General features: G+C 43.0%; 1 protein-coding gene across 8 annotated transcripts in view; it reads left to right on the forward strand.

The window, feature by feature from the left end:
* Positions 1 to 713: 713 nt before the first annotated feature.
* NAXD (NAD(P)HX dehydratase) overlaps positions 714 to 25,402 on the forward strand; it is a 52,856-nt gene continuing 28,167 nt past the window's right edge. For 2 of the 8 annotated variants that reach the window (XR_003073345.3, XM_015277873.4), the window contains exons 1-7: positions 714 to 1,022; positions 2,010 to 2,578; positions 3,604 to 3,975; positions 7,225 to 7,375; positions 8,646 to 8,691; positions 10,495 to 10,583; positions 22,995 to 23,103. Coding sequence is in view for 6 of the 8 variants with exons in the window: in XM_015277873.4 (XP_015133359.1) it covers positions 829 to 1,022; positions 2,010 to 2,578; positions 3,604 to 3,975; positions 7,225 to 7,375; positions 8,646 to 8,691; positions 10,495 to 10,583; positions 22,995 to 23,103 (1,530 nt within the window). In the remaining 2 variants the exon portion in view is untranslated. Of the gene's footprint in view, positions 1,132 to 2,009; positions 2,579 to 2,683; positions 3,438 to 3,603; positions 3,976 to 7,224; positions 7,376 to 8,645; positions 8,692 to 10,494; positions 10,584 to 22,994; positions 23,104 to 25,402 lie in introns of those variants that run through there. The other 6 variants (XR_003073350.3, XM_004938537.5, XM_046899410.1 and 3 more) reach the window with 5 other exon arrangements.

Raw genomic sequence — 25,402 nt, forward strand, 5'->3', positions numbered from 1 at the left:
GAATTTCTTCTCAGAAGGAGTGGTGCTGCAGTGGCACAGCTGCCCAGGGAGGTGGTGGAGTCACCATCCCTGGAGGTGTTAAGAACCGTGTGGATGTGGCAAAGGGACACGGTTAGTGGGTATGGCAGGGATGGGTTAGTGGTTGAATCTGATGATCTGAGAGGTCTTTTCCAACCCTAATGCTTCAATGGTTCCACAATTCTAACTATGCTAGAAGCTCTTCTGAGTCATTAACAAGTCTTGCCCAAATTACCCGGAACCGTCAGGCAGAAATTAAAACTGTTTTGAGCTTTCGGATGTCTCATGCATGTAATCCCATCAGTTTTTCTTGCGTTTTGATTTACTGTGTAGATAGAGCAGGTGCTGCAGGACCAGTGATGAACACTAGCTGGCATTCCCACTGCCTCTGGTGTGTTTTAAAGAAAATAGCACAAGAATACTGCTTTAAAGTGATGTATTTCAGATATAAATAGCACCTTAGAAATTAATCACGCTCGTAAATCAGAGGTTTGCTCCAAAAAGCCCGGTGAGATGAGGGATGAGAAGCGCTTTTAAACGCTGGGAGCAATAAATACAAATGGTAATTCCAAAACCTTTTAAATTCAATTACAAGGGCTGCGGAGCCGACCTGAGGGCCGCCAGGCTGGGCGCACCGCCGGGCACTTCTCCCCTCGGGAGGGCCCCGGGGAAGCAGCCCGGCAAGCGAACGGGCGGGTAACGCGCGTCAGGGCGGCGGGCGCAGGCCGCAGGCGGCGCGGGGAGCCCCGTCCCTCAGCGCGGCCGTTACCCCTCAGCGCGGCCGCCATTGGCTGCCGCCGGGGGGGGAGCATGGCCGCGGGGCGCCGCGGGGAGGCGCGGAGCGGAGCCGGGCTGCCGCGCCCGCGTAGGCCGGCCCCGCGCTGCCCTACCCGGCTCGGCCCGGCCCCGCCGCGGCGCGGAGCCGGAAGCCGCGCCGATGAGCTGGGTGCGGCGTTGGGCTGCGCGATCGGCGGGGGGTGGCGGCAGCCTCGCGCTGTGGCCAGGTAAGCGGGGAGGCCTCCCGCGGCGGGATGTGCGGACGGGCCGCGGTCGGCGCGGCGGCCGCGTTGGCCTTGGCCGCAGCTGCGGCCCTCTGGCTGCGGTGTGACGAAGGTACAGACATCTCCGCAGCGGAGCTCTGGCGAGGAGGGGGTGGGACCTGCCCGTGAGGCGGGGGCCGGGGCCTGGGAGAGCCCGGGGGGGAGCGGAGCCTTCCGCCGGTGCGTGTCTGGGAAGCGGGCGGAAAGGGCGCAGCCGCCTCACGCGGCGCAGCCCCGCCTGTCCTCGGGCTCGCACCTGCCCCGAGGGGCGCCGAGCCCCAGCGAAGGGCTGTCTCGTTCCGCGGGGCCCCTCCGGCCGCCGTGCGCCGAGCTGCAGCGCCGTGCGTGTGTCTGTCTCTGTGTGTGTGTGTGTGTGTGTGTGTGTGTAGGGATCGCGCTCCACTGCGGCGGGAGGGAGGGGAGGAGGAGGGGGAGGAAGGAGGGAAGGAGGAGGGCGCTGCCATGAGCCGGGCCTCCGCGTGCCGCCCGCGCCGCCGTCCTGCCGCCCCCGGAGCTGCCCGCGGCGGGGGAGCGGCCGCGCGGAGCTGAGCGCCGAGCGGGGCGGCGCGTCCTGCCCGGGGGCGGCGGGTCGTGCCCACATCTCCGTGTTCTCGCCGGGGCAGGGCGAGCCGCGGGGGAGGCTTTGTGCGTGACGGGCTCGGTTGGTGGTGGTTTTCGGTTGCTTTTTTTCCGCCCCCTTTCTGCAGGTGCCCGCTGGAAAGTTTGGCGGGCGGGCGGCCCGCGCTGGGATGCGGGGCCCGGGGCCCGGCTCCCCGCCGCCTCCCGCCGCACCGCGGCCGGGGCTGCCGTAGGCGCCCCCTGGGAGCGCGGAGCGCGGGTATTAACCTCCCCCCCCCCCCCCCCCCCCCGCTCCCTCCCGCCGCCCCCCCGGCACCTCCTCTCTCCGTCCCTCCCTCCTCCTCCTCCTCTCCCGGTGCGCGGCCATTGCAGTGACCCCGGCCGGCCGAGGATGATCACGAACACGAGGGGCTTCTTGTGGTCGGACCTGGAGACGCGGGCGCTGCTGGAGATCTGGGGCGAGGCGGACGTGCAGTCGGCGCTGGACGGCAACTTTCGGAACAGCCATGTGTACCGGGACGTGGCGTGCCGCCTGGCCGAGCTGGGCTTCGAGCGCACCCCGGAGCAATGCCGCATCCGCATCAAGGGCCTCAAGCGGCAGTACTACCAGGCCCGGGACGGGCTGAAGAAGAACGGGCACGCCCGCAAGATCTGCAAGTACTACGACGAGATGGACCGAATCCTCAGCTGCCGGGGGGGGCCCGACGGAGCCCCCGAGCCGCCGCCCCCGCTGCCCGACGGTCCGCAGCCCCTCGGAGGGCCGCCCAGCCCGGGCGCGCTGCACAACGGCCGCGAGAACGACCCCGAGGCGGACGAGGACGCCGGGCTCGAATCCCCCCGCGACAACTTCGCCGAGGACTCCGGGGAGTGCTCCTCGTACGCCGAGCGCCCCATCAAGGTGGAGTGCCCCCCCTTCGCCATCCCGGTGCCGCCCGGAGACGGTGAGTAGCGAGCGGCCCCCCCCCCCGTCAGCCCTGCCCGTGCGGCCCCGGCCCTGCACCTTGCGCGTCCTCGGCAGCCTCGGCCCCGCGGGAGGGGAGGGGAGGGGAGGAGAGGAGAGGGAGGCAGCGCCGGGAGGTTCTATTGGTGTTCAGCGGCGGGGAACCGAGGGAACGCTGGCGCAGAGCTGAGGACGCTGCTGGTAGCGCTGTGCGAGGACGCGGGCGTCCTTCTCGCTCACGGGTTTTCCCGTTCCCTTGGGTGATGGTGATGATGGAGATCCTACTGAAAAATCTGCTTATTGTTGCAGATGGGGCAGAAAGCGAGGGGGGGAGCTTTTACGTAAGGAATTGCTTGAGTTCTTCCATCAGCACTGCTCCAACTTCAGCAGGCGCGCAGACATCAGCCTTCATGCAGTGCCTGCCCCTTCCTCCTTGTCCTTTCCCCGCAGCTCCGTGTGCGGGGGGGGGGAGGGGGGTGCAGCGCTGTTTGTTTGTTTTAAATCTAGATTAACGCTGGGCTTTAGTACAAACATGAACCTGTCTTCAGCGGTTGACATCACTGAGGCATCAGCCAATTGGTTGACGTTTAACCAACCTTCTTTTTACACATAAACCCCATCAAAGAGTTGTTTACACTCGTGTGCTTTTGAAATGCAAATCCAGAATGCCAACAGACTGAAACTCAATTTAGATTAATGTAATTACCTGCAATACACAAATGAGCCTATACTATTTAATAGCCTTCGCTTAAACCTTTTTAGAAGATCAAAAAGGCTCCCATTGTTGAAGTTTAGTACTACAACAATTAAAAGATGTCAGCGTGATTTTTTGTGCTGCCTTTGTAACTTTATAGAAGGCTGTGGGTATTTTTGCCTCGGTACTCTGAAATGAAAATGTCTGAAATCATTGCAGTTTGCACTGGGAGAGGAATAACGTTGTGACGCATTACGTTTCATAGGGGGATTTTTTTTTGCTGCTTTCTTCTTAGTCCTCCGGAACAATAATTCTCTCTCCTCTTGTTTTAGGCTTTAAAGAAATGAGCGCTCCGACAGTTACCCCGCCTCTCACTCAGCCCAAAAGATCAAAAAAGCGCCATGCGAATTTAACGCTGGATAAAATGATGGAGAAATTCCTGCAGCAGAGCGTGGATACGGAAGAAAAATTTTATAGATACGAAGAGCAGAGGCTCAAAATCGAGGACAAACGTCGTGAAGCTGAGCACGCTCGAGAGCTCCAGATGCTGCAGATGTTGGGACAGATGTTGTCAGGAATTTCTTCTACGGTATCACAAAGGGCACAGTCTATACCAACGAGTCCACCTCAGAGAGCAAACCATCGTTCATATGGGGATAACTTTAATTATAATGCTATGACAGCAGCACTTTCTCCACCGATAGGTACTTCCTTCTATAGCATAAATAAAAGCAAGTCTTTTTTAAAGTTCTTTGTGAAAGCCCTGTTAGTAAGTAGCTTTTTGGAAATAAAAGGGAGTTGGAATTATTTAATATTGCGGTGAAGGTGTCTGTCTGGTGTAAAATGGAATTAAAACGTCGTTTGTACCATTGTACTGATTGTTTACTCTAGATATGTTAGTTACAACAAATTTCCTTGGCTGAGTTAACGCTTTTCAAACTCTATAAGCGTTGGGCGCTTCTTTCCACATTGACATCTCCGTAAAATGAAGTTAAGGAAGTTTTATATATGAAAGGCAGGTGGGAAGGGGAAGTATGTTGTAGCAGAAGTTCTGCTGAGGCTAACAGGCCTGACTCAGCGTGTGAAGTTAAGGGTGTGCATACGTTTTGTCCAGGTTGGGAAGGGAGTGGCATTTTGCCTACGCTCCAAAAAAGTCAAATGTTAAAATCCAGCTCCTTGAGAACTGATTTCATTAAATAAAAATTACCGGTCTCCCCTGTAAATATTGCATTACTGCAGCAGATATGGTACAATGTGGAAACGTTGGCATTGCTTTTTATTCTCTACCGGTTCATTTATAAATTCTTCGGGGGCCTGAATTTGATTTTACAGAGAAAGACAAAACAAATGCTCTTGAATTAATTGCACAGACCTTTTCTTCTGTCACGCGTGTGGGCCGGAAGTTGACAATCAGATCCTAGCATTTTTTACCAGACTTTCTGGAGCTGTGGTGTCATTTATGTAGTCTCTTTATATGGAGGTATGCTGTGTGGGCAGGAGGAAGGCTGGTATTTGCCTGGTGCTGAAACCAGAGTGAGCCTTGGGCACGGTGGTTGTAGCCTGCTGTGTGGAAACAAGTCTCTTTGGGTTTCATTCTGAACTTCACACTGCTGGAAAGAGAAATTGCGGTTTGAAGAGGAAAAAAATGCAACACCCAAACTCACAGCATTGAATAATAACCCCACGCTTTGGATCCTAAAAAGTGCACGCTGATTCCTGAGAGGATCTTAGAACCTTTACTCTTCTGTGTTAAATATGCTGTGTGTCCCTTAGATGGGTCAGGAACTGAATGTTCAGGCCTGCTAGGGGCTTAGGGTAGGTGACCGGGTTGTCTTCTGATTGGACAGTTGGTCTGCAGCATTCCTCAGTGTCTGAAGGCTTTTCTAGATAAATTACAGCAAGTATACGGATTCTGTGTGTACCTGTTTTCTGTGAAAGGAAACCTGAAGTGCTTTAGAAGATCTGTGAGGAAATCATTGGACGTTCTACACTGGTGTGACAGCACCTGCAGGGATTTACCACTGCTTTTAAAACACTTCTTTTTTTTTTTTTTTGCCAGAAGTTGGAAGAGTTTTATTATCTGTAAAGGCTTGAAACCACAATTTAGTTTCTTTTACTGCCTTTCCTTATGCGGGTGTACAGTTATATTGCACTGTCCAAAAGTGCATTACGTATTTCCGACTGTACTAAGAGAAACTTGAGTTTGAATCTTTGAAATGTTGAGGGTGTAACAAAGTGTTTGCAGTGAAGTGCTAAAAATGGAGCTCTTCAGGCAGCCCATCTTTTAAGGAATTAGGATTTCAGTTGCTTATAGCTGTGTGCCCCGGTGTGCACATAGGTAAGCGGGACTCTATTGAGAATTCCTTTCTGCGCAATTCTGTTTGCTTTCTGTTTGTTACATAATTGCTTATATTTACAATAACCAGCAGGAAACAAACAGAGGACTTTCTGAAGTCCTCCTGAGGTGGAAGATAGGTATGTTTCTCGTGTGGCTGAAAGCCAGTTAATGTATGAAGTGTGATTCAAAGAAAATAATCTGCCCTATTTCCAGAGGAGATGAGTGTTTTGTTTTCTGGGTTTTCTGGGTTGCTGCAATGCTATTCTGGCCATAGTCCAAAACAGGGTGGATTTAATTTTATTTTATTTTTTATCTCAATAGGAGTGGAATGCCTGTATTATAGGAGGATTTTAGAAGCAAAAGATCAGCCAGGAGTATTTATCGTTATGGAACACTAAAGCATTCTATTACTGAAGATTAGCGTGTCTGGTTTAGGTTTAGATTCTCGGGAGGATGGAGGAAAAGATGCTTTCTGCTGATAGTGCACAGATGCAATTTTTCTTGCTTAGTACGTTTTTCTTTCATTTTCTGGCACAGTTTTTTCTCCTCCAGTTTTTGGGGCTGGGCTTACGAAATGTTACACAGCTGGAAGCTGGGACTGTTGTGCGAGTTATTTTTCCTTAATTCTCTGTTAATATTTAGCAGTTCCTTGAAAGCTTCTTAGAAGCTGTGTGAGAAAAGAAACCTGACCAAGGCGTAGGAGTCGCCTTCCAATCATACAGACCGCTCTCCTGAGTGGACTTCATGCAGATACAAGGAGTCGTGTTGAAATACAAGAATTTTATTTTTATAGTTTATGGCTAATATATTGTCCACTTAAGTACTGATCTTCGAATTTGCCCTGCCTTGGATAAACTGTTTAACACTCTTTGGTTACGTAGTATAATTGTTGAAATATGTTTTTCTTCTATATTTTCATAGTCTTTTGAAACAGCACTTTGAATACGTAGCCTTCTGAGTGTATGGTTGGTTTAATATGTAGTTTCAAATGTAACTTTGCATCAGAGATCGGTAGTTGCATTCTAGCTAAAAATTGTGGTTTTTGTAATGCTTGCAGCTAGTGCAATTGAATTAGAGTTTTGCAGAATGACTTCTGTTATGCTCCGTATCCACCTGCCAAAATAAAGCAGCGAGATAGGCCCTGAGTCTGCTAAGAGGTGGAAGTCTGTGAGGGGAAATGGAAATAAGGTAGGGTATCAATATGGAATGTGGGTTTGGCTGTTGAGTACTCATCTTATGTCCAGGTGTGTTTAGTGCTCACCAAGTGTACCTATTTCAGCTGAGCTGAATTATGGAAGTGATTTGAGACTGCACTAAGAAGATAGCCTTGTGAACGTTCTGCAACTTGAACTATGCTGGGGGGTTGCTTCTTTCTGTACTTGAGCCCTAAGACTGTGAGCAGTGGGAATACTCACTGCATCAGACTCGAAACATATGTAAAAAGATGATCGCCTTTCCTAGTTACTTGGTGTTCTAAAGGCCTTTAGGTGGTAAATCTTTGGGTTTTTACAAGGATATGGGTTTGTGTATCTTTGAGTGACTTTGTTACTGTTTGAGTACTTAAATGCTGATGTTTAAGAAAGAGCATTTTTTAAAGTAATACTTCTTTTTTCAGTTATAGAGAGATCTTTTTCACTGCACCGAAATCACACTCTAAAGGATATGGAGAATATTTTTCAACTGGTGCGCAATGTTATCCCTCCTCTAACCGGGAAAAGGCATAAAGGTCAAGATGGACGTATAGGCATTGTTGGAGGATGTCGAGAGTAAGTTCATCAGGAATTTGAGTGTTGTTTCCAACAGGTTGAAGGTGTCATTTCTACTTGTAGAAGCCATTTAAGCTTGCCTTACATTTGAAACATGAGTATTTTTCAGAGTGCTTTACTAGTCCATCATCATGATCTTTCTTACGAGTGGTCATGTTGCCCAAAGGTCATGGCACAAACACACGTGAATGTGACTGAAACTTAGAGTGCAGTTTGCGCCTGTTCCTGCCTTCTCAGTCATTTTTGACCATGGTGACACCCCGCATTCAATATTAACGTCCTTTCCCATTGCATGACGAGGTTATGGAAGTAAATGGACTAGAATAAGACAGTTGATCTTCGTTGTATTTTGGTATCTTGGGAACTAGATCTCTTAAGTCAGGAATAGAAGGTTGCTCAGATCGTCTTACTGTACGCTTATTATTTTGATGAATTATGTTGTTTACTAGATTTTATTAATATCCTGATCTGGGTTCTTGAGCAATAGAAATAGCGTGCTTCAGAAAAAAAATAAAAGAAATACAATATAAATCAGTTATATTGATCTAGAAATAAAGCCCCTGTTCTGTTTCTTGGCCACTTCCAGTAATGTGCATGATACTTTGGATAAACTACTGTACCTTCCGGTTGTTAATTTTCCCCTTTCAAAGTAGAGGTGGCATCTTTCTCCTGTAAAAGAGATCTGCAGTTGGAGATCTGCCATTATATAAAGAGCAAAATGTTCTGTATTGGTTAGACTAGAATTCATTTTTGGTTTGCTAGGCTTGGGTTCTCACCTCTTAGCCCAGGCAGACACCTCTTAGGGTGATTCTGCCTGTACCTCACTCTTCAGTCTTCATAAGGAGAATTCAGGGTGACTGGAATCACAGTTTAGGCAATTTGGTTAAGCATCTGAAACCAGATGGGAGTGATCTAGGTCATGGATCTCAGACTTGGCTTGCAAACAATACTCGATTATTGTTCTCTTTTATTTGTCTGTTTTCAGACTTTTAAAGTTGATTGTCTGAAAAGAGTTTGCTTTTTTTACATCATGGTCATTATAAATATTCCTGTGAAGAGATCAGGTGACTAAAGTAGCTCTTTTGAAATAAAAGCAAAGTTTGAGATTGGCTTCAGTGTAACAGGATTTTTATGTCTTTGACAGCAAACATAAGAGAAAGCTTTTTAATTTGCCCTCGAATTTGAGTCTTCTTTCAGGCAGGCTGATTTCCAGATTGTCTAACCTCATGAATGTGTTTCCTAATCTAAATTGTTTTTCATTTCATTCCAGATACACAGGAGCACCATATTTTGCTGCAATTACAGCTCTCAAAGTGGTATGTGTTCTTCTATATCAATCCGAAATGAACTTTTCATCATTTATGTTGGCTAAGTGCCATTTTATAAAAGCATTCAGTCTGTGCTGTACTTGAAATTGGAGTTCTAAAAGGTCTTCTATTTAACAAAGACAATCCTCAGTTTTGGATTTGTAGAAGTACTTTGTATGGATGTGTTGCATGCTGTTTCTTGTAGATATTTTCTCTGTATAACGTATAGGTAGAGATATGCCAGAAAACAGAAGGTTTTAGAGAGAAAACTGTTTTATCAGAGGCTTGGATAGCAAATCTGAAAACTTGCTGAAGTAGTTTCTCAAATACCTTTAGGTTAGTGTTTAAAGTTGCATTTTCAGTGCTGAGGTCAGAATTCTTGGTAAGCGTGGAGTGAAGTAACTTTCTTTTGAAATCATAGTATCATAGAATGGCCTGGGTGGAAAAGGACCTCAAAGATCATCTAGTTTCAATAACCTGCTATGTGCAGGGTCACCAACCAACAGACCAGGCTGCCCGGAGCCACATCCAGCCTGGCCTTGTATGCCTCCAGGGATGGGGCTATGTACAGCTTTAGGCTTGTAAAATTCTTAGGTGCTGTAAGTTTGTTGGTTGAATTCAACATATCTTTATAACAGCACATTTAATTTACATTATAATCTTTAGCAGAAGTATTTTCCAGGCTTTTTTTTTTTTCCTAGAAGTGTGAACTTTCTTATTTTAGTGACAAATTAAATGGCTAAAGATAAACTTAAACTGCACTACATGAATACTGTGGTGATTATTCAAATGTACCCGAAACATGCTTACATAATACGTATATTTTTCAGAACTCTGTGATCAGTACTTTCCATTCATTGTGCTCCTTTTGTAGGTTTGTTTGAATAAGTACCAATTCAGTACTTATTCAGTATTTCCTCCCACCACAATCGACCTCCTCCCCCTGTCCCCCAGACTTGCAGTCTCTCAAGGATTTTAACTGAAATTATATCATTTAATAATCTTCTATAAAATATTAGAAACTACTCAGCCTTCTGTTCACTATAAGCAAATACAGAGTACATTATGGAAGTCCCCTCTTTGAGTAACTTGGTCTCAGCTCATTGCAGCTTCACATAAAGAATCATAGGATCATATTTATGAATTGCTTAGTAGCTTGAAATGTTAAATGTATAAGTAGTAAAGCAGAGGGGATGCTTTATTAACCTTGGGAAATTTCAACATGGAAGACAGATAGCAGATCAGGTTTCCTGCATATTACCTATTTTTAAAGTGTATTTGTGATTTTTTGAGTTGTTAATGGAAGCTCGCTACTAAACCCCTTGGCTTCATTTAGCTGAAAGGAAGTTGTTGAAATTGTGCCAGACTTTATCTGGTATGGATTTGGCCCATTGAGTGAAAATGGTAGGGCTGGAATAGTACTCAGAGATTGCCGTAGCTGTATTTTGCAAGTATTGTGCCTCATTATTTTCCTTCCTTAGTGTAGCTTGTCTCTTGTTCAACTCTGTTCTCCTGCCTTTTTTTCTTACTGTGTGTTTGATATTTTAATCTTTACTAATCTGCAAATGAGAACTGTTGTTCGGGTGAGCAGAGATGATGAGAAACAGAAGAAAATATTTTGGAGTTTAGATGCAAATATAAGTTTTCTTTAAAATATTGTATGTTATACTAAGTCTAAATAGAAAAAATGAGAAGAGTTCCCTTTAACTACTGAGAAATAGGAAAAGAAGTGAATTATTAGCTAGCTAAGCTTTGGAATTCTGAAGTCGTTGCTGTATAATTGCTAATTATTTTTGCAATTTTTCTTTTTAGGGTGCAGATTTATCCCATGTGTTTTGTACCAAAGATGCAGCAACAGTAATCAAATCATATAGTCCCGAGCTGATTGTTCATCCAGTTCTGTAAGTGACTTCTGTTTTGTTTCAATGAGTGAGTCAGGAGTAGTGGTTTGAACACCTCAGTCTGACACTTGATTGGTTTACATTAGTTTACACTTGCTCTCACTTTTCTTCATAAGTGTCTTGCCTTATTAGATACACAGCTGCTGCTGGGAATAGAAGGAAAAGATTTATTAACAAGAAGGTGAAAAGTTTAATAACCAACTGTCTTAATAGGAAAGATACATGTGTGCTTCCCTGAATTTGAGTTCTGAAATGGGTCAGGGATGGATGAACTTGGAAGTGGATAAATTGTTTCGGTGAGGTATTACAGCAGTTACAGTAACACGGTGTTTTGCCTGATCCCACATGATAACTGGAGAGACAGAAAATATCCATGGGAGTCTTAGCTTCTAACTTTGGTTGTCTTGGTGAGTGCCACTTGGAGTACAGCATATGGCTGCAGTCTGTGGGAGGGGTTGACCTTGCCTTCAGGGGAGCATTTTTAGGGTTGATATCTGTGGTAATAGAAAAGTTTTATACAAAGAAGAGAAGCAGTATAATGAAAAATAGAGGTGACTATGAACAGTAGAAATATATGAACAGCACAATTTCTGTGCATGGGAGACTGAATTGTGCCTATAAAATGGAGATTTTTTTACTATGTGGGTTCTCTGTGTTGTCTGTGAAATTCAGATTTCAGTGAAAACTGTAATCCTTCTATTTTCAAAGAGAACTTCTGAGTTAAACTTCAGCTTTTCTATGAATTCCTGTAGATGCACAAAGTATGATGAGTCTGGCAGTTTTCATATCTATATTGTGTTAAGACTGAAAATCAATGATAGTGTCTGCTACTTTTATTACAACTCTGATAAATGTCACCCATGCAGCTGGCTAATTGTGTGAATCTGTGGTTCTGTAAACATTGCTTACATGACATTATAAATGAAAAAAAAACCTGCAAATATCAGAATGTTCAGCATTTATTTGTTACAACATCTCTTTTTTTAATCTCTTCTGGAAGCAGTCTTCTTTAGTTAGAAAGGAAGAAATCTTGACTGACTGCACTGAGCCCAGGCTTTAGTCAAATTTACACTAACAGCCTATTTTTCCTGCAAAATACTTTGTCTCTGGTGTCACATTTTTATATGATCTTTTCTATGTAGTGAAGCAGTTTGAGCCCTGCTGGCATTGCTGGCCGCTCTTGATTCAGAGCCTAATCAAGTCTTTGTACTTTCTCTTGAGCCACGCTTCATGCATGGGAGAAACTCTGGGTAAAAACCACTGAGCTATGACATTGTTTTCTTTTGTGTCCTTCCCTAAAACTTTGCTTTGTTATAATTTCTCTGTGACCCTTCAGAGTAACTAGGTAGCTGTTGTACCACTCTCTTATTATGCTAATCATAATTATGGCCCTGTGTACTTCTCAATTCACTGTTTGAACAGCTTGGCGTTTTGCCAGGGTTCAACTGCCATTTTGTACAGCCAGAAGTCTGACATTTTATCATCTCCTCAGCAACTCGGCTGCTGCTACCTTTCTATACAGCCTTCACCTCAAGGGGGATCACCTTAAGGAAGAAACATCTTTTTGCTGCTGCCCTGTGAATGTAGAGGCTCTTCTGGCTCATTAGAGCTGCTGCAGCTGATCTTTGGTGGCAGGACGAGCAGAGGTGTGTGAAAGCTAGACGTTGTGCTAGTCTGTTTCAGGTCCTTGGCAAATGCCTGTTGCTTTAAGGATGTCAAGAACATTATGTGTGAAGGATTGAGTAGGATTGTAGAAGGGGAGTTATGAAAATAACCATCCCTCTTGCAGAACTGCCAGGGTAATTCTCTGTGGCCACAGCTGCAGATCATCCCGGATTCATTTAAAGTGTAACGTCTTGTGCTAGAGACACCCTATGATGCAAGTCTCTCTTGTGATTTATCTTGTGACTTCATTCAGCGTTCCCGTGTGTGAAGGTAAAAGAGACAGAACTGCACCTTGCAGCCTGGGATTTGGGAAGATAAAGCTTTAACACCTGGCTCTGTGTGTCCTCACTGCCTGAGTTGAATAACATTTGTTGTGTTTCTGGGAACAATGAATTGTCAATATTATCTATAGAGATTTTTCCTTCTTATTCGGGGATTCTATCAAAGGCATCATTGATGACTCGGTAGTAATAAAAGTAGTAATAATAATATAATCAGCTATCCAGTTCAATATTTTTTCTGTCTGACTTTTTGCTTCCCCGTAGAGAACTAAAAACTACAAAAGTCAAGATCCTTTGAAGAATGGACTGCACTGTGTTTTAGTCATATCTACCGTGCTCTTCCTACCACTGCCCATGTTTTGTGCTACATTTGTCTGTTTGTTTTTTTAATCACGCTCCTACTGTGAACTTTACACAAATAGACAAGATAACACTGTAATGTGAAAGTCAAATTCTACTGCAGGCATATCGATTCTTTGGCTTAGTTCGTGTCGAGGAGTCTTCTTCGATACCTGTCTTGAGTTACCTTACCTTCTCTTGATAGGCCGGTGATCACAGAGTTGAATGAGCTGTATGAACCCAGTTGGCTATGTTTTAAAAGAAGACAAAATAAATCTGTTCTGTTAGATAGCCTCTGAGGAAGACCTTCTCATAATTGTACAGAGTTTTCCTTTGGCCCTTTCTCAATGTGGAAAGGAGACTCAAAAAACATTGTTCCTTTGTGGAAGGAAGCTCATGGCTTTTAGTTTTGTTAGTTAAGAATAGCTAGTAACACTGTGGGACTAAACTCTATTTTGAGTAATCTGCGGGAAGAAGTGACACAATTTTTGTCACTGAAGCAAGTCAGAGTGAAAGCACAGGTTGCTCTGATTACCAGAAAGACACCTCCTGAATGTCTTGGTTGCTGGATCCTTATATACCGGCAGTGATAAAAACATGCATAAACTCTGTGATCTTTATCTGAAACCACATTTAGACAGCAGCCTGGCTGGGAATCACATGAGAAAGTTGTGTTTGCTTTTTTTTTTTCCTTTCCGAAGTACTTAGGGTGAGATAAAGGTCAGTTTGCATGTGTGCTGACTCAGAGGAGTATACTTAAGCTGTTTCTAATCATGTCATGCAGCACCGTGGACAAAACTTGTTTACAGACCTGTGTTCTGTGTCCAGCGTTCCTGGGAAGAAAAGCTGCCGCTTCTTTGCTTTACCCTGCCAAGTGAATAGAAGAAAGGAGATGTGTTCACCTCATACTGTGTCTCTTTCCTCCCCATTGTTGCAAGGGTTCTCATCCCAGGTGAGAACTTACAGATAGAGATGTAGCAAAAGATTTGTGGTGTCGCTGTGGCTGACTCTGTTCTTGCTGCTTTTTGATTCGTAAAAAAGAGAAGCATACATGTGTAGACACATTATATTCCAGTTAGGTCCTGGAATACAGTCATCCTTCTGAGTGCTTGCCATGCTGCTGTGTTTTGACATCAGCATTATATTTCTTTGGTATTTAATCTTTCTTGAGTTTGAGTGAAGAAAGGCATGCCTGGTATTTTCTTTATTTGTTATTGGAAGCTTTTAGGGTCTTACTCTTTTTTCTAGCTGACAGTTACCAAAACATGTTTTGACTGAGACTTGTTCTCTTGTGTGTCCACAGCTGATTTGAAGTACTTTAGCCTTCTAGGTATTGGGTCAACTATAATCTGTACCTTAGGATTCAAATGTAAACTAAAGAGTGATATCAAAGTGATAGAAACTTGTCACTTGATCAGCCAACATAAAAAAAAAAAAAAAAAAAAAAGTAAACAAAAAAAGTGTGTATTTGTTTTTCTAGGGGCGATGCTGTTTCATTTTGAGGAAGGTTACCTTGTCAACTCAGCTTCATTCTGTGACTTACGAAATCACAGATTTGGTTTGATGGCAGTCATTCCATTTGGGGGAGATTTTGACAGATTCTACTTGCAAAGGCAGTTAGAGGAAGTTTTAACAGGTCAGGACTGCTTCTGTCGACTCTAAAATATAAAAACAGCTGAGTTTAGACATTTGGTTGTTATTTTACTTTTGGGGGGGATTGCTGTAACGCACATTGGTAACGTGATCTAGATCAGAACGTGCTGTAACTGCTTTGAAGATTAGGATACGTCTAAAAAGACTGTAAAATAAGTGGTATCTTCACAAGGCTGAAGGGGTTGCCCTTGAGTGCTGTTGCCATGTCTGTGTGAGAAATCTCCAAAAGCAGATTTAAGTGATAGCTGCTTCTCCTTTGGGGCTCTTTCTCACAGGATATGAGATCCTCTGATCTGAATAAGAGAAGTGACCCCATTTGTGTAGTGTGTTGAGGTTCATAAAAAACGAGGCTGTGGTTGGCTCTGTTGCCTATAGTGCACTGACAGTATATCTACCCAGTGCCTGGTGAAATGGAAGATCTCATGCCTGTATGAGAGTCTTTGGTGTCTGAGTAGCAGCTGTGGAATATGTTTGGGGTTTTATCAATAAGAACGGTATGATATGGTAACTAAGGTATTTGTTGCAAATACGTTCATTGATAGGTCATTCACACTCTCTGCCTTGAAGGTGGAACATGGAGCAAGGCTGTGGAATATGCTGATTAAGAGCAGTCTTTTGCCATGAATGCGTGGAGCACCACTGCTCCTCCCAGCTGCTGGATTGCTGTTCTTGCTGCTATGTTGTTGCTGTTCAAATGAAACCTATCATATGAACATTTTGGTGTCTAAGTTAGTTTATCCAATGACTGAAGAGGAATAATTAATTTTAATATGATTCAATCCCTTCCTCATTAGGAGGGATTTTTTTTTCCATTTTCCTCCCTGTCATTTAGTCAGAATGTAGCAAGCAAATAACTACTGTCTATGCAACGTTTGCAGATTAAACAGTGTATAAGTATCTTTCAACAGCCTGGTAGGTGAAAATGATAGTTTTGTCTTCTAAACTTCCTTTTTGGAATTTTAATGTGTTTAATTCACTAAATATCTCTTTTTTGTCTCAAAATGCATCCAGCCAACTTCACGATGCTGTCATTGAGATTTGCACCACCTGATTGAGGTTCTCTTGAGGGGAAAGTTAGGAGTTGACCATAGGGTCAACAAGGTTTTTCTAGAATAAGTTGTTATTTCTAGTTTTGCTCAAGGGCTTAAGAGATGCTACATGTAAAGTTTGGACTTCCGGAAACTTGGAGTAAATTTACAAGAATAATGATTTAAGCATTGACAAATGCAACTACTTTATGAGTATATGATTAATTTAATTTTATGCTCATGCATATTTTGCACTCTTTGGTTTTGCCTATAATTCCTTTGGCCTAACCTTTGGGGAGTAATCTCTGTCCCTGTCTTATTTACCCATTTTCCAATAATGACCTCACCTCACCCAAAGTTCACAGTAGTTAATTATTAGCTTTCTGAGAGAACTACCTACATTCTAGAGCTACATATTATGTCCCATCTTTCACTCTTTTGATGTACTGTATAACATGACAGGATCTAAATGTCAGCAGGTCTAGTGTTTGATTCACATTTATGTAATTATCTGCAGTGCTTGGACAAACAAAACCAAAACTTTCATCCTCGGGTCAGAGACTTTTTCTCATCTTTGAAGATAAGATTCTAGGTTGGCTTTTGAAACTGCCCACTTAAAATGACTTTGCCTGAGTTTACCTAACTGACTTCTGCAGGGATACATTTTAATGCATTTGGAGTTGGCCTCAATCACTATACCTATGCACTGATAAGGAGGTTTTTAAAAATGTGTTCTCCAGTAAGATGCTGTATGGATCAGTTTGCAGATATTTTGCTTGTGCCCCTTGTTCTCTAGTAGGAGATCCTACTGATGGTGTTTTTATGTAGTCCAAATCAGGTCTCTTATTAATGAGTTGGTTCCACCTGCCTGAAACAAAAGTGAAGAATTGCAGTCCTGCCGTCTCCTGTCTGTGCAGTCATTCGTAGTTATCTACTGTTTCCATAGCTCCCAGTTACACCTGTGCTGAATTTGCTTCACAGTTTCTTGTTTCCGTGTAAAATCTGACAAGGCTGCAGGTTTTCGTGTTGTTCCTTTTCCCACTTCTAGAAAGCAATGACAGTAACTGTCATTCTTGTTGGATAGGAAAAGCTGCTGTGTTTAGAGCTTTCTGTGATAACTTAAAGCTATTGCCTTGATGGCTTTTGATCATTGGGTGAAAACCACTCTTTGAGTAAAACATGGCATACAGCAGGATTTTGTTTGTTTAGGCAGCTGGAGGGCAGAGTTACGTTTCAGGCCCAAGTTGTCAAGTGTTCAGCTCTGGACAGTGACCAGCTTAGAGCACACTTTCACGTAGATGGTGACTACTGAATATTGGTTACAGACTGCTATGGAAGATGTTAAGAAACTGTGGGGAATCTTAGGGCAATAGTCACCGTCTGTTCTCAAGCTCCAGCTCTTAGGGTATTTTTTGGAAATGCCTACATCAAGGTTTCACCAAGATAAAGATCTACAAAACTGTCTTATATCAGTTTTTATTGTGTGATAGTGAAATACTGAATAGTTCTGAAGGGCAGAAAGCTTGACTTAAAGCATTTATTCTGCTTACTAGAGTTCAAAACAAAAAGGTATAGAAGGCTGTGTGGCTGTACATCCAGATAGGAGGTAACACTGAGACTATGCACTGTTGAATCCAGCAATTACTGTCATATGCACGACAACTAAACCAGTGCCATTCTTGTATGTAAAAATAACTTTCATGGAAAGCCAAGAGGATTTCTGTTAGCATATACTGATATTGGTTTGACAGAAGTTATGTGAAGTTACCAATAATTCACAGAGAAAATTTGTCCTCGCTTCTTCAGAGACTAGGTGTTGTTTAATTTGAAGAGAAACTATTTTTTTTTCAGAGTTTTCCATTAAAATTACATTCTAAAAGACAGATAAATGAGTGAAACGCATAATAGGAGGGTAAACATATAATATTCTAAAAACTGTGCCTTGGACCTGTCTACATAAGGTTCAAGGAAGGCAAAGGATAAAGCTGTTTTGTCTTTTCACAGGAGATTGCAGTCTTCTCAGCATGCAGTGAGCAAGGCTTTGTCTCTCTCTCCTTCCTATCACTAATAGCCAAGGCAGTTTGATCAGAGAAACATGCTTGAAGTCCTTTTTCAGTGTTCCGCTGTGAGACTGTGTACTTGTTTCTTTACCTCTGCTTTGACTAATAGGCAATGTGTAAAGTTGATTGTTTGATAGGTTATCTTTCTGACCCTTAGAATCATAGAATCACCAAGGTTGGAAAAGACCTCCAATATCATGTAGTCCAACCATCCACCTACCACCATTTTTCCACACTAAACCATGTCCTTTAGTGCAACATCCAAATGTTACTTGAACACGCCTCCAGGGACAGTGACTCAAACACCTCTCTGGGCAGCCCATTCCAGTGCCTGACCTCTGTCTCGCAGAAGAAATTGTTTGTAACATCCAACCTGAATCTCCCCTGGCACAACTTAAGGCCATTCCCTTTAGTCCTGTTGCTAGTTACATGGCAGAAGAGGCTGACTCCCACCTCTCCTTAGCCTCCTTTCAGGTAGCTGTGGAGAGTGATAAGGTCTCTCCTGAGCATCCTCTTTTCCAGACTAAACAATCCCTGTTCCCTCAGCTGCTCCCTGTAAGACTTGAGCTTCAGACCCCTCACCAGCTTCATTGCCCTTCTCTGGACATGCTCCAGGGCTTCAGTGTCTTGTAATGAGAGGCCAAAAATCAAACATACTACTTGAGGTGTGTCCTCACCAGAGCCAAGTACAGAGGGATGATCACTTCCCTGCTCCTGCTGACTACATTAATTCTGATACAAGCCAGGATGCTGTTAGCCTTCTTGGCTACCTGGGCACGCTGCTGACTCATGTTTAGCCAAGCATTGACCAGCACCCCCAGGTCCATTTCTTCCATACAGTCTTCGCATCAGTCTGCCCCAAGCCTGTAGGGTTGCCTGGGGCTATTGTGGCCAAAGTGCAGGACCTGGCACTTGGTCTTGTTGAACTTCATCCCATTGGCCTCAGCCCATTGGTCCAGCCTGTTCATATCGCTCTGTAGAGCCATCCTGTCCCCAGTCAGATGGACACTTCCTGCCAACTTGATGTCATCTGCAGACTTACTGAGGGTGTACTCATTTCCCTCATCTGTGTCATCAGTAAAGTTATTAAACAGGACAGGACTTGACATTAGCTTTAGTCTCTTCCTTAACAACTAGACTTAACAGGAATTGGGTGGCTTAAGCAAGCTCCTTTTGTTGTGTTACAGTTGTTATTTATTTCTTTATTCTATAGTTGTCCTTTTCCATATGCAGGCAAAGCTTTATCAGTTACTCTCCATGCAGGCTAAAACTTTGAGGAAGCTTTATGGGTTTTGGGAGGGTGTTGGTTAGTTTCTTGGTTGAGCAACAATGAGCTGTCATCATCTAGATTTCCTGTAAAATGGTGTCTGATAATATTTCACTTAACAGTGGTTAGCTGCAAATTAAGTAATTCTTTAAAGATGTAGTCACTGCCTGCAGATCTATAACTGTGGTCTCTCACCATAATCTTTATTGCACACATCTGCACAGTGGTACTGTAGTTCATTTTTCATTTTTACAAGTGTTACTGCTTGCATTCAGCTTCAGAAATTGTTCCTGTTGTGTATATCCATGGTGTGAGAGTCTGTATTTTTAAATCATGGGAAAGCCAGATTGTTTCCCAATCTCCTACCCATCTCCTTCCAAAAAAAGCTTACTTTACTTTGGAAAATAAAGGGCAAGAGAAAATTGGAAAATTAACAGGGCAGGAAGCAATGGGCACAAACTGGAGCATAAGTGGTTCTGTGTAAACACCAGGGAAGTCTTCTGTGCTGTGTGAGTGACTGGCATAGGTTGCTCAGAGAGTTTGTAGAGACTCCCAAAGTGGGATCCTTAGCAATCTCCAGAAAGTGCCTGGATATGGACAGGGGCATCCTGTTCTGGGTGATCCTTCTGAAGCAGCAAGGTGGACTAAATGATGTCCTGAAGTCTCTTCCCACCTCCACCATTCTGTGATTCTTTGAAATCCCTAACTTCTAGTCAATCGGAGTCTTGATCTGGGAAGGTAACTTCTCTTTTTCCAAGTTCTTTACACTCTTCCAAAATGCAAATACTATTTTCTTGTGACCTTGCAAAAGATCTTCTGACTCCTTTTTATATTAGTGTTAGCTTTGTTCTTCAAAGTAGAGGTATTGCATTTGTGATTCCTGTTTTGTAAGAAAGCTGGGTTACTATTCGTATGGCTCTGTGGTTCCAAAGACAACTCTGATTCTTTTTTACTGGATCTCGGTCTATCCAAGCTTGAAGATCACATCTCTTTTGATCAAGAGGGCATCACCTTCATACCTCATACCTTTTTAGATACTTAAAAAAAAATATGGTGCTAATTTAAGTTGTGTGCACACATCTTTGGCAGTGGAGGCGATAATTAAACAGAGCAGTTTGAAATCAGGTTAGTAATCAGGCAGAGAAATTGGCATGAAGGGAGAAAGGAAGCAAACAGTTATTTGTGTGAGTATAGTACGCAGAGAACAGCTGAGGACCTGAGTTGTGTTCTGTGCTGGTATCTCTGAATTATTTTGGTGCCTTTGATTTTTTTGTTGTTGAAGAGTACATGTTGGCTTCGTCTGTAGTAGTAAACTAAACAGAGCCAAGGCATATGTATTCCCAGAGACCTAAAAATTATCATCTGTATTGTCAAATTATCCGACCAGTATTGGGCAAGATTCTGCCCCCTGCCAAGCAGCCTCTCCTATACAACTTCTTGCACTGCTGAGGAGTTACTGCAGTCCAGGCACTGTGTCTTATAGGCAGCTTGCGTGTTCACGTTGCTCTGAAGCCTTACAGCGCAGGGGCCAGTTGACTTGTGTATCAGAAAACCAACTGGGGCATGTTTGAATTTCGTATGTAGATTGTAGCTGTTAAGAGCAAATGGAGTTTCTGTTTGTGCTAAATCCCGTGGTCAGGAAAGCTGGAGAGGGTACTCCTTCATTATCTTCCTGAAGAAAAATGATCAAGAACGCCGATCATTTTTACTGTATCAGCTTGAAAATGTTGCTGCTTTGATGTCCGTGTGTAGGAACAAGCAGTTCCTACAAGCTGGTGTGATAAGCCCCTCTGCTTTGAGAAAAGCCATAGAGACAGGATAGTGTACAGGGTGTCCTTAGCTGCATAATTGCAGCTGTTGTGAACATCCTGGATCTTAAAGTGAAGTTGGTGTGGTGCTACTAAGAGGCAGTTTTTGTTCTGCTTTCTTTTATAAAGAATAGAAATCCATCAGCTGTTTTTCAGTATGTTTTTATAGCTGATTTTGCAATGTAATAGTCATTATCACCATTTTAAATCTTTTGGCCCTTTGTATGCCGTAGGTTGCCTCTTGATGTGAAATTGCAAAGGAGTTATGTGAAACGTAATGTTTGTAAAATGCTTTGAAGATGAAAAGCTCTACAGTAGGTTTTTATTATTACCAGAGGCAAAGTGAGCAGGAGTGGCTTAATGTTGGACCGTTTGTTTCCCAAGAGATGGCTTTGTTTTGAAGAGTGTATGTAATCCACCGGGCTGCAGACAGAATGATCTTATTTCAAGTTTGATTGTAAATAAATTAGCAAACTCTCTACCTCAAGATTATTTGCATGAGGGGTCCGTGAAAGAGCAGAGGAAGTTTTGGTACAATATTGGCCCTGTTTGAAATAACATTTATTCGGTGTGTTTGGCTTCTGCTACCCAAATGTATTTCGAATCCAATCCTTTTAAACATCCTTATCAGTGAAGCAGCATTTTGCCACAGATCAGCTCTTTTTCTACAGCTATGGTCATTTTCTGTATTTAATATGTGAATAGTCGTGCCTGCATTCAGAAATGGTGACGCTTTATTAGAATGGGATTTTACTCTGTTTTAATGTTCTAACGCGTATAGAAAAATGTTATTTCCAGCCCGTATCGAGATCATAAGCTGATAGGTGGCTGTAGGAAAGAGTGCGTTTGTAGAAATGAGCTATTGGGAAACCCTTGTACTGCTGCTGTTTCCTTGGCCCTTAGAGAAGGAGGAGCTGCATGGCTCCATGAGAAATCCAACTTCGGCTCCCATAGCAGGGAAGCTGCTTCAGGAACACGGCTGTCATCACGTGCTCCGCCGTCCCCATCGCCCCTGCGGTGGGCCATCACTTCCAGCCAGCAGCGTTGTTTTGACAGAGCTGTTCTGTGGTGTCAGCACCGGGTGCCTCTGGGGAGCCGGCACGGCCGGGATTTCTGAGGCAGCTATTGTTGGTGGAGGGGCTGCTGGGCCGCGGCCAGGCACGAGGCACCACAGCCCCACGGCCTTGAGCGGGCCGCCTCGCCTAACGCAGCTGCGGCCGCTCTGGGCTCCTGCCTGGCACTTGCAGAAATCGCTGTGGAATTTGCTGATTCTGCCAGAGCGGAGCTAAGCACTTGTTCCCAAGTGCTATGGCCCATTGGTACAGCTGCCGGTTACGAAAAACATGCGAGGGCTTTTATCCCTAATAATTGAGCTTTGTCAGAGTATTGGGAGCTCAAAACGGTCGGAGTAGTGCTATCATGGAGTACCTCCTTGCTTAGCTTTCAGGGAGATTTTGCCCCTCGTGCTTCAGTTAAAATGTTCATCTATTATTGGCTGCCTAGGCAGAGGTGGAGGGGGAGGCTAAACTTTCCCTCCGTATTGCCGGTAAGAGTTAACTGGCACTGCCCAGCTGTGCTTTCAAAATATTCTGACCTATTTACACAACAGAACCGATCAGAACAAAATAAACGGCTCTGGTGAAATACTGAATGCTGTTTTGTAGCAGTTACGTTTGGCAGTGGATATGGTCTTCATTTTTTCATACGTAGACAAAACCAAAATGCTGCCGAAACCTTAAGTATCAACCGTCAGTGAGTAGCTTGTTTCTTCTGGGGAAAGGGGGCAGTTTGGCTGTCATTCAGTTGGAACAAATGCTCATAAAGCAACTGACTAAAAAAGCTGATGAGTAGCTTCATTTTACCATGCAGAATAATCAATAATTGCATAATTCCCAGCAACTTACAGAGTATATCTGCAAATACGGTGGATCTCCTCTCCAAGGTGTAATCTCTAAAAAGCATTAAGTAGGAAGCATGAAACTGTGACAGACTGTAGGAAATGTTGGTTTCCTGCCTTTTTTTTTTTCTGTTTGGTAATAGCTATAGGGGACACTTGTAATTATCTCCTCATTTTTATGTGGTATCCCTTAAGGAATGAATTGAGAAGGAACTAATGTTTCATTTTAGCTATTTGGACAATTGTTCCATATTTCCTGAGCAACAAATGTTTGCTAATTTGGAGGATACATTTGCTTGACGCTCAGGACAAAAGATCTCTCTTTCTATCTTGCACCTGGAATTCAGATTCTGAGAATACTAAAATGGAGCTTTTTTTTTTTAACATCTTTTTTTCTTCCTCATTCTGTGCAGTGATAGTCCCAATGCTGTCCATGAGGTGGATAAGTGGTTACCACGACTGCACTCAGTTGTCATAGGACCTGGCTTAGGCAGAGACGAAGCTCTACTTGAGAATGCTAAGGTAATATGTTTACTGAGGTTTTATTCCCTGTCTTCATATTGAATTTTATTAACCAATTTCATATCTTTCGCATGATTACCCCAACGTTTCTGATTAGGGTTACCAGCTCACAGATTGAAGAAAATTGTTGCAATATATTTCCATAATTGAAAGGAGTCACTGCGATATTTTCCATAGTTCATTCTCACTCACTTTCCTAAGAAATCTACATAAAATTGGTTCTTTTTGTTCGATTTTTATTTTTGTGTTGTTGGTTTTTGTTTGTTTGTTAATGAATGGTTAGTATTTATTGTAGCAATTATAATTTAAAGGGAAGAGTTTAACTGGGTATTGTTGACAGAAAATTGCAGCTGTTAATTATGGTCTTCATTATTAAAATTCAGAGGGATGTTTTAAGTTCAGAGACCCACACAGTTGTTTTGATTTGCTTTTGTTTTCATTGTTAAAGTTGCTAATTAGAAATAGATACAGGCATCTCTAGATTAAGGACTTTGTGTTTTCTTAGGTGCTGAGCACCTGTTACTGTAAGAACCTCAATATTTGAGTTCCTAATTTTAGGAGCTGTATTTGGCAGCAAGTGCCAGGAGGGGTACGAAAGAATGGAGATTGTGTCTCCTTGCAATAAGAAATAATAGTCTTAATTATAAAATGTTGTAGAATTCTACTCTGGATAAAGAAGTAATTCTGTTTTCTCTCAAGTCGTAGTGTTGAACTGAAAACAGGAGCTTAGATAGCTCTGTATGTCAAGCAGTAGGCGCCCACACAGCCTTCCGGATGTCCTGTGTTACTCCCAACACATCTTTGCATGTTCAGAGTGTATGTTTCAGTTCAAACAAAATTAGGTTGATAGTAATTTTAAAAAGTCTGAGAAGTTACACTGAATCAATCAGTGGTACTAACAAGTGGAATTAATAGAATTTACAGAAATGTTGGAAATTAAACAGTGGATTTACAAAGCAGAAGCAAGAGTTTAAAGACCATGCTATCCAAGACATGTAGAATGCCTTGATAGTAGTGGAGGTCATTTTTACTAAACTTTTGTTAGAGAAAGTTGCCTTTGAAAGTTCTTTACTCCTTTAGATCTTCTCCTTTCAAAAAGTATGTCTTTTATGACACAGAGGTAGAAAACTAATAAAAAACATGGATTCAGAGTGTCAGAAAAGGAATTTAGTACAGCTGATCATAAAGCAAATTTGATCCTAACTGAAAACTTTCATCAGAGATTTTTAGAACTTTATTAAGAATTCTTCAGCAAGAAGATTTGAGAGATGTTTTTTCATTTTTTATTTTTACTTTTCTTTCTAAAGAAAAGTGACTTTAAACAAAAGAAAATAACACTTTGTTTAGAATATCTAAAATACTTGAGCTTCTTCAGTATAAAAATTCCATCTGGATTTTAAAGGTATCTGTCGTGTTCTTATCTGCATTACAGAGGTATCTGGAAGATTCCTTTTCTTTGTTAAAGGTGGTCTTCTCTGTTGCTGAAAACAATTTTTACTTACTTAGTAAACTATAATCATGCTTCTACTTCAGCTTGAGTATCCTCGTTGAGTTACTTGCAGTTAACAAAACAGATACAGCCAATGAAGACCAGCCATTTGGAAGTACCTTCATGCTAAAATCTAGGGCCATGTTTATCTGAGCTGTAGATCTGACCTTGTTGATTTCAAGCCACATTAAAGCTCAAGTTCTTTGTCTTTGCTATAATTATGTAAATGTTCGTTAGTTATCCAGTTACATCTGTTTTTTTTTTTTCTTGTTTGAATCCCACAATCATTATCACCTAAATTCTTCATTCAACCAAAAGCTTTAATAAGTTCATATAAATGGGGGCAAGTGAACACTGGTTGCATGCTTAAGAAAGACTGGTGTTTCTCTGTGCTGAGAGAAGGCTGTCTACCTCTTGTTTCAGCAGTGAATTTTAAGCTTCGTATCACTTTTCACCTTCCAAGAACCAAGCAAGTGATGATAGCATTGCTGTATTAAACTTTTCTAAGATGCTGGCTGAGTGTGTAATTCTCTCTCTTCCCTTTAAGCTAACCTCAGCATGCTGTCATCTGAGTACATTGCTGAGATGTAGATTAGTGTCTGCTTTTGTTCCAGGGTTTTGCATCAGAGTGGCAGTGACAGTAAGAGGTTTCTTCTGTTCCTCCTTCTTCATTGAAGTGATGAGGCTTAGCGGTCCATCACCTCTCTGACGCTATTTCTATCTGGGTCTCATCAGAACTGTACAGATACATTGCCAGCAAATGTGTTTGTCCAAACAGACATGTTTGCTTTTTTTCTCTCTTCTGAGCTT

Source organism: Gallus gallus, chromosome 1, assembly GCF_016699485.2.
Source record: "Gallus gallus isolate bGalGal1 chromosome 1, bGalGal1.mat.broiler.GRCg7b, whole genome shotgun sequence".
Lineage (NCBI taxonomy): Eukaryota > Metazoa > Chordata > Aves > Galliformes > Phasianidae > Gallus > Gallus gallus.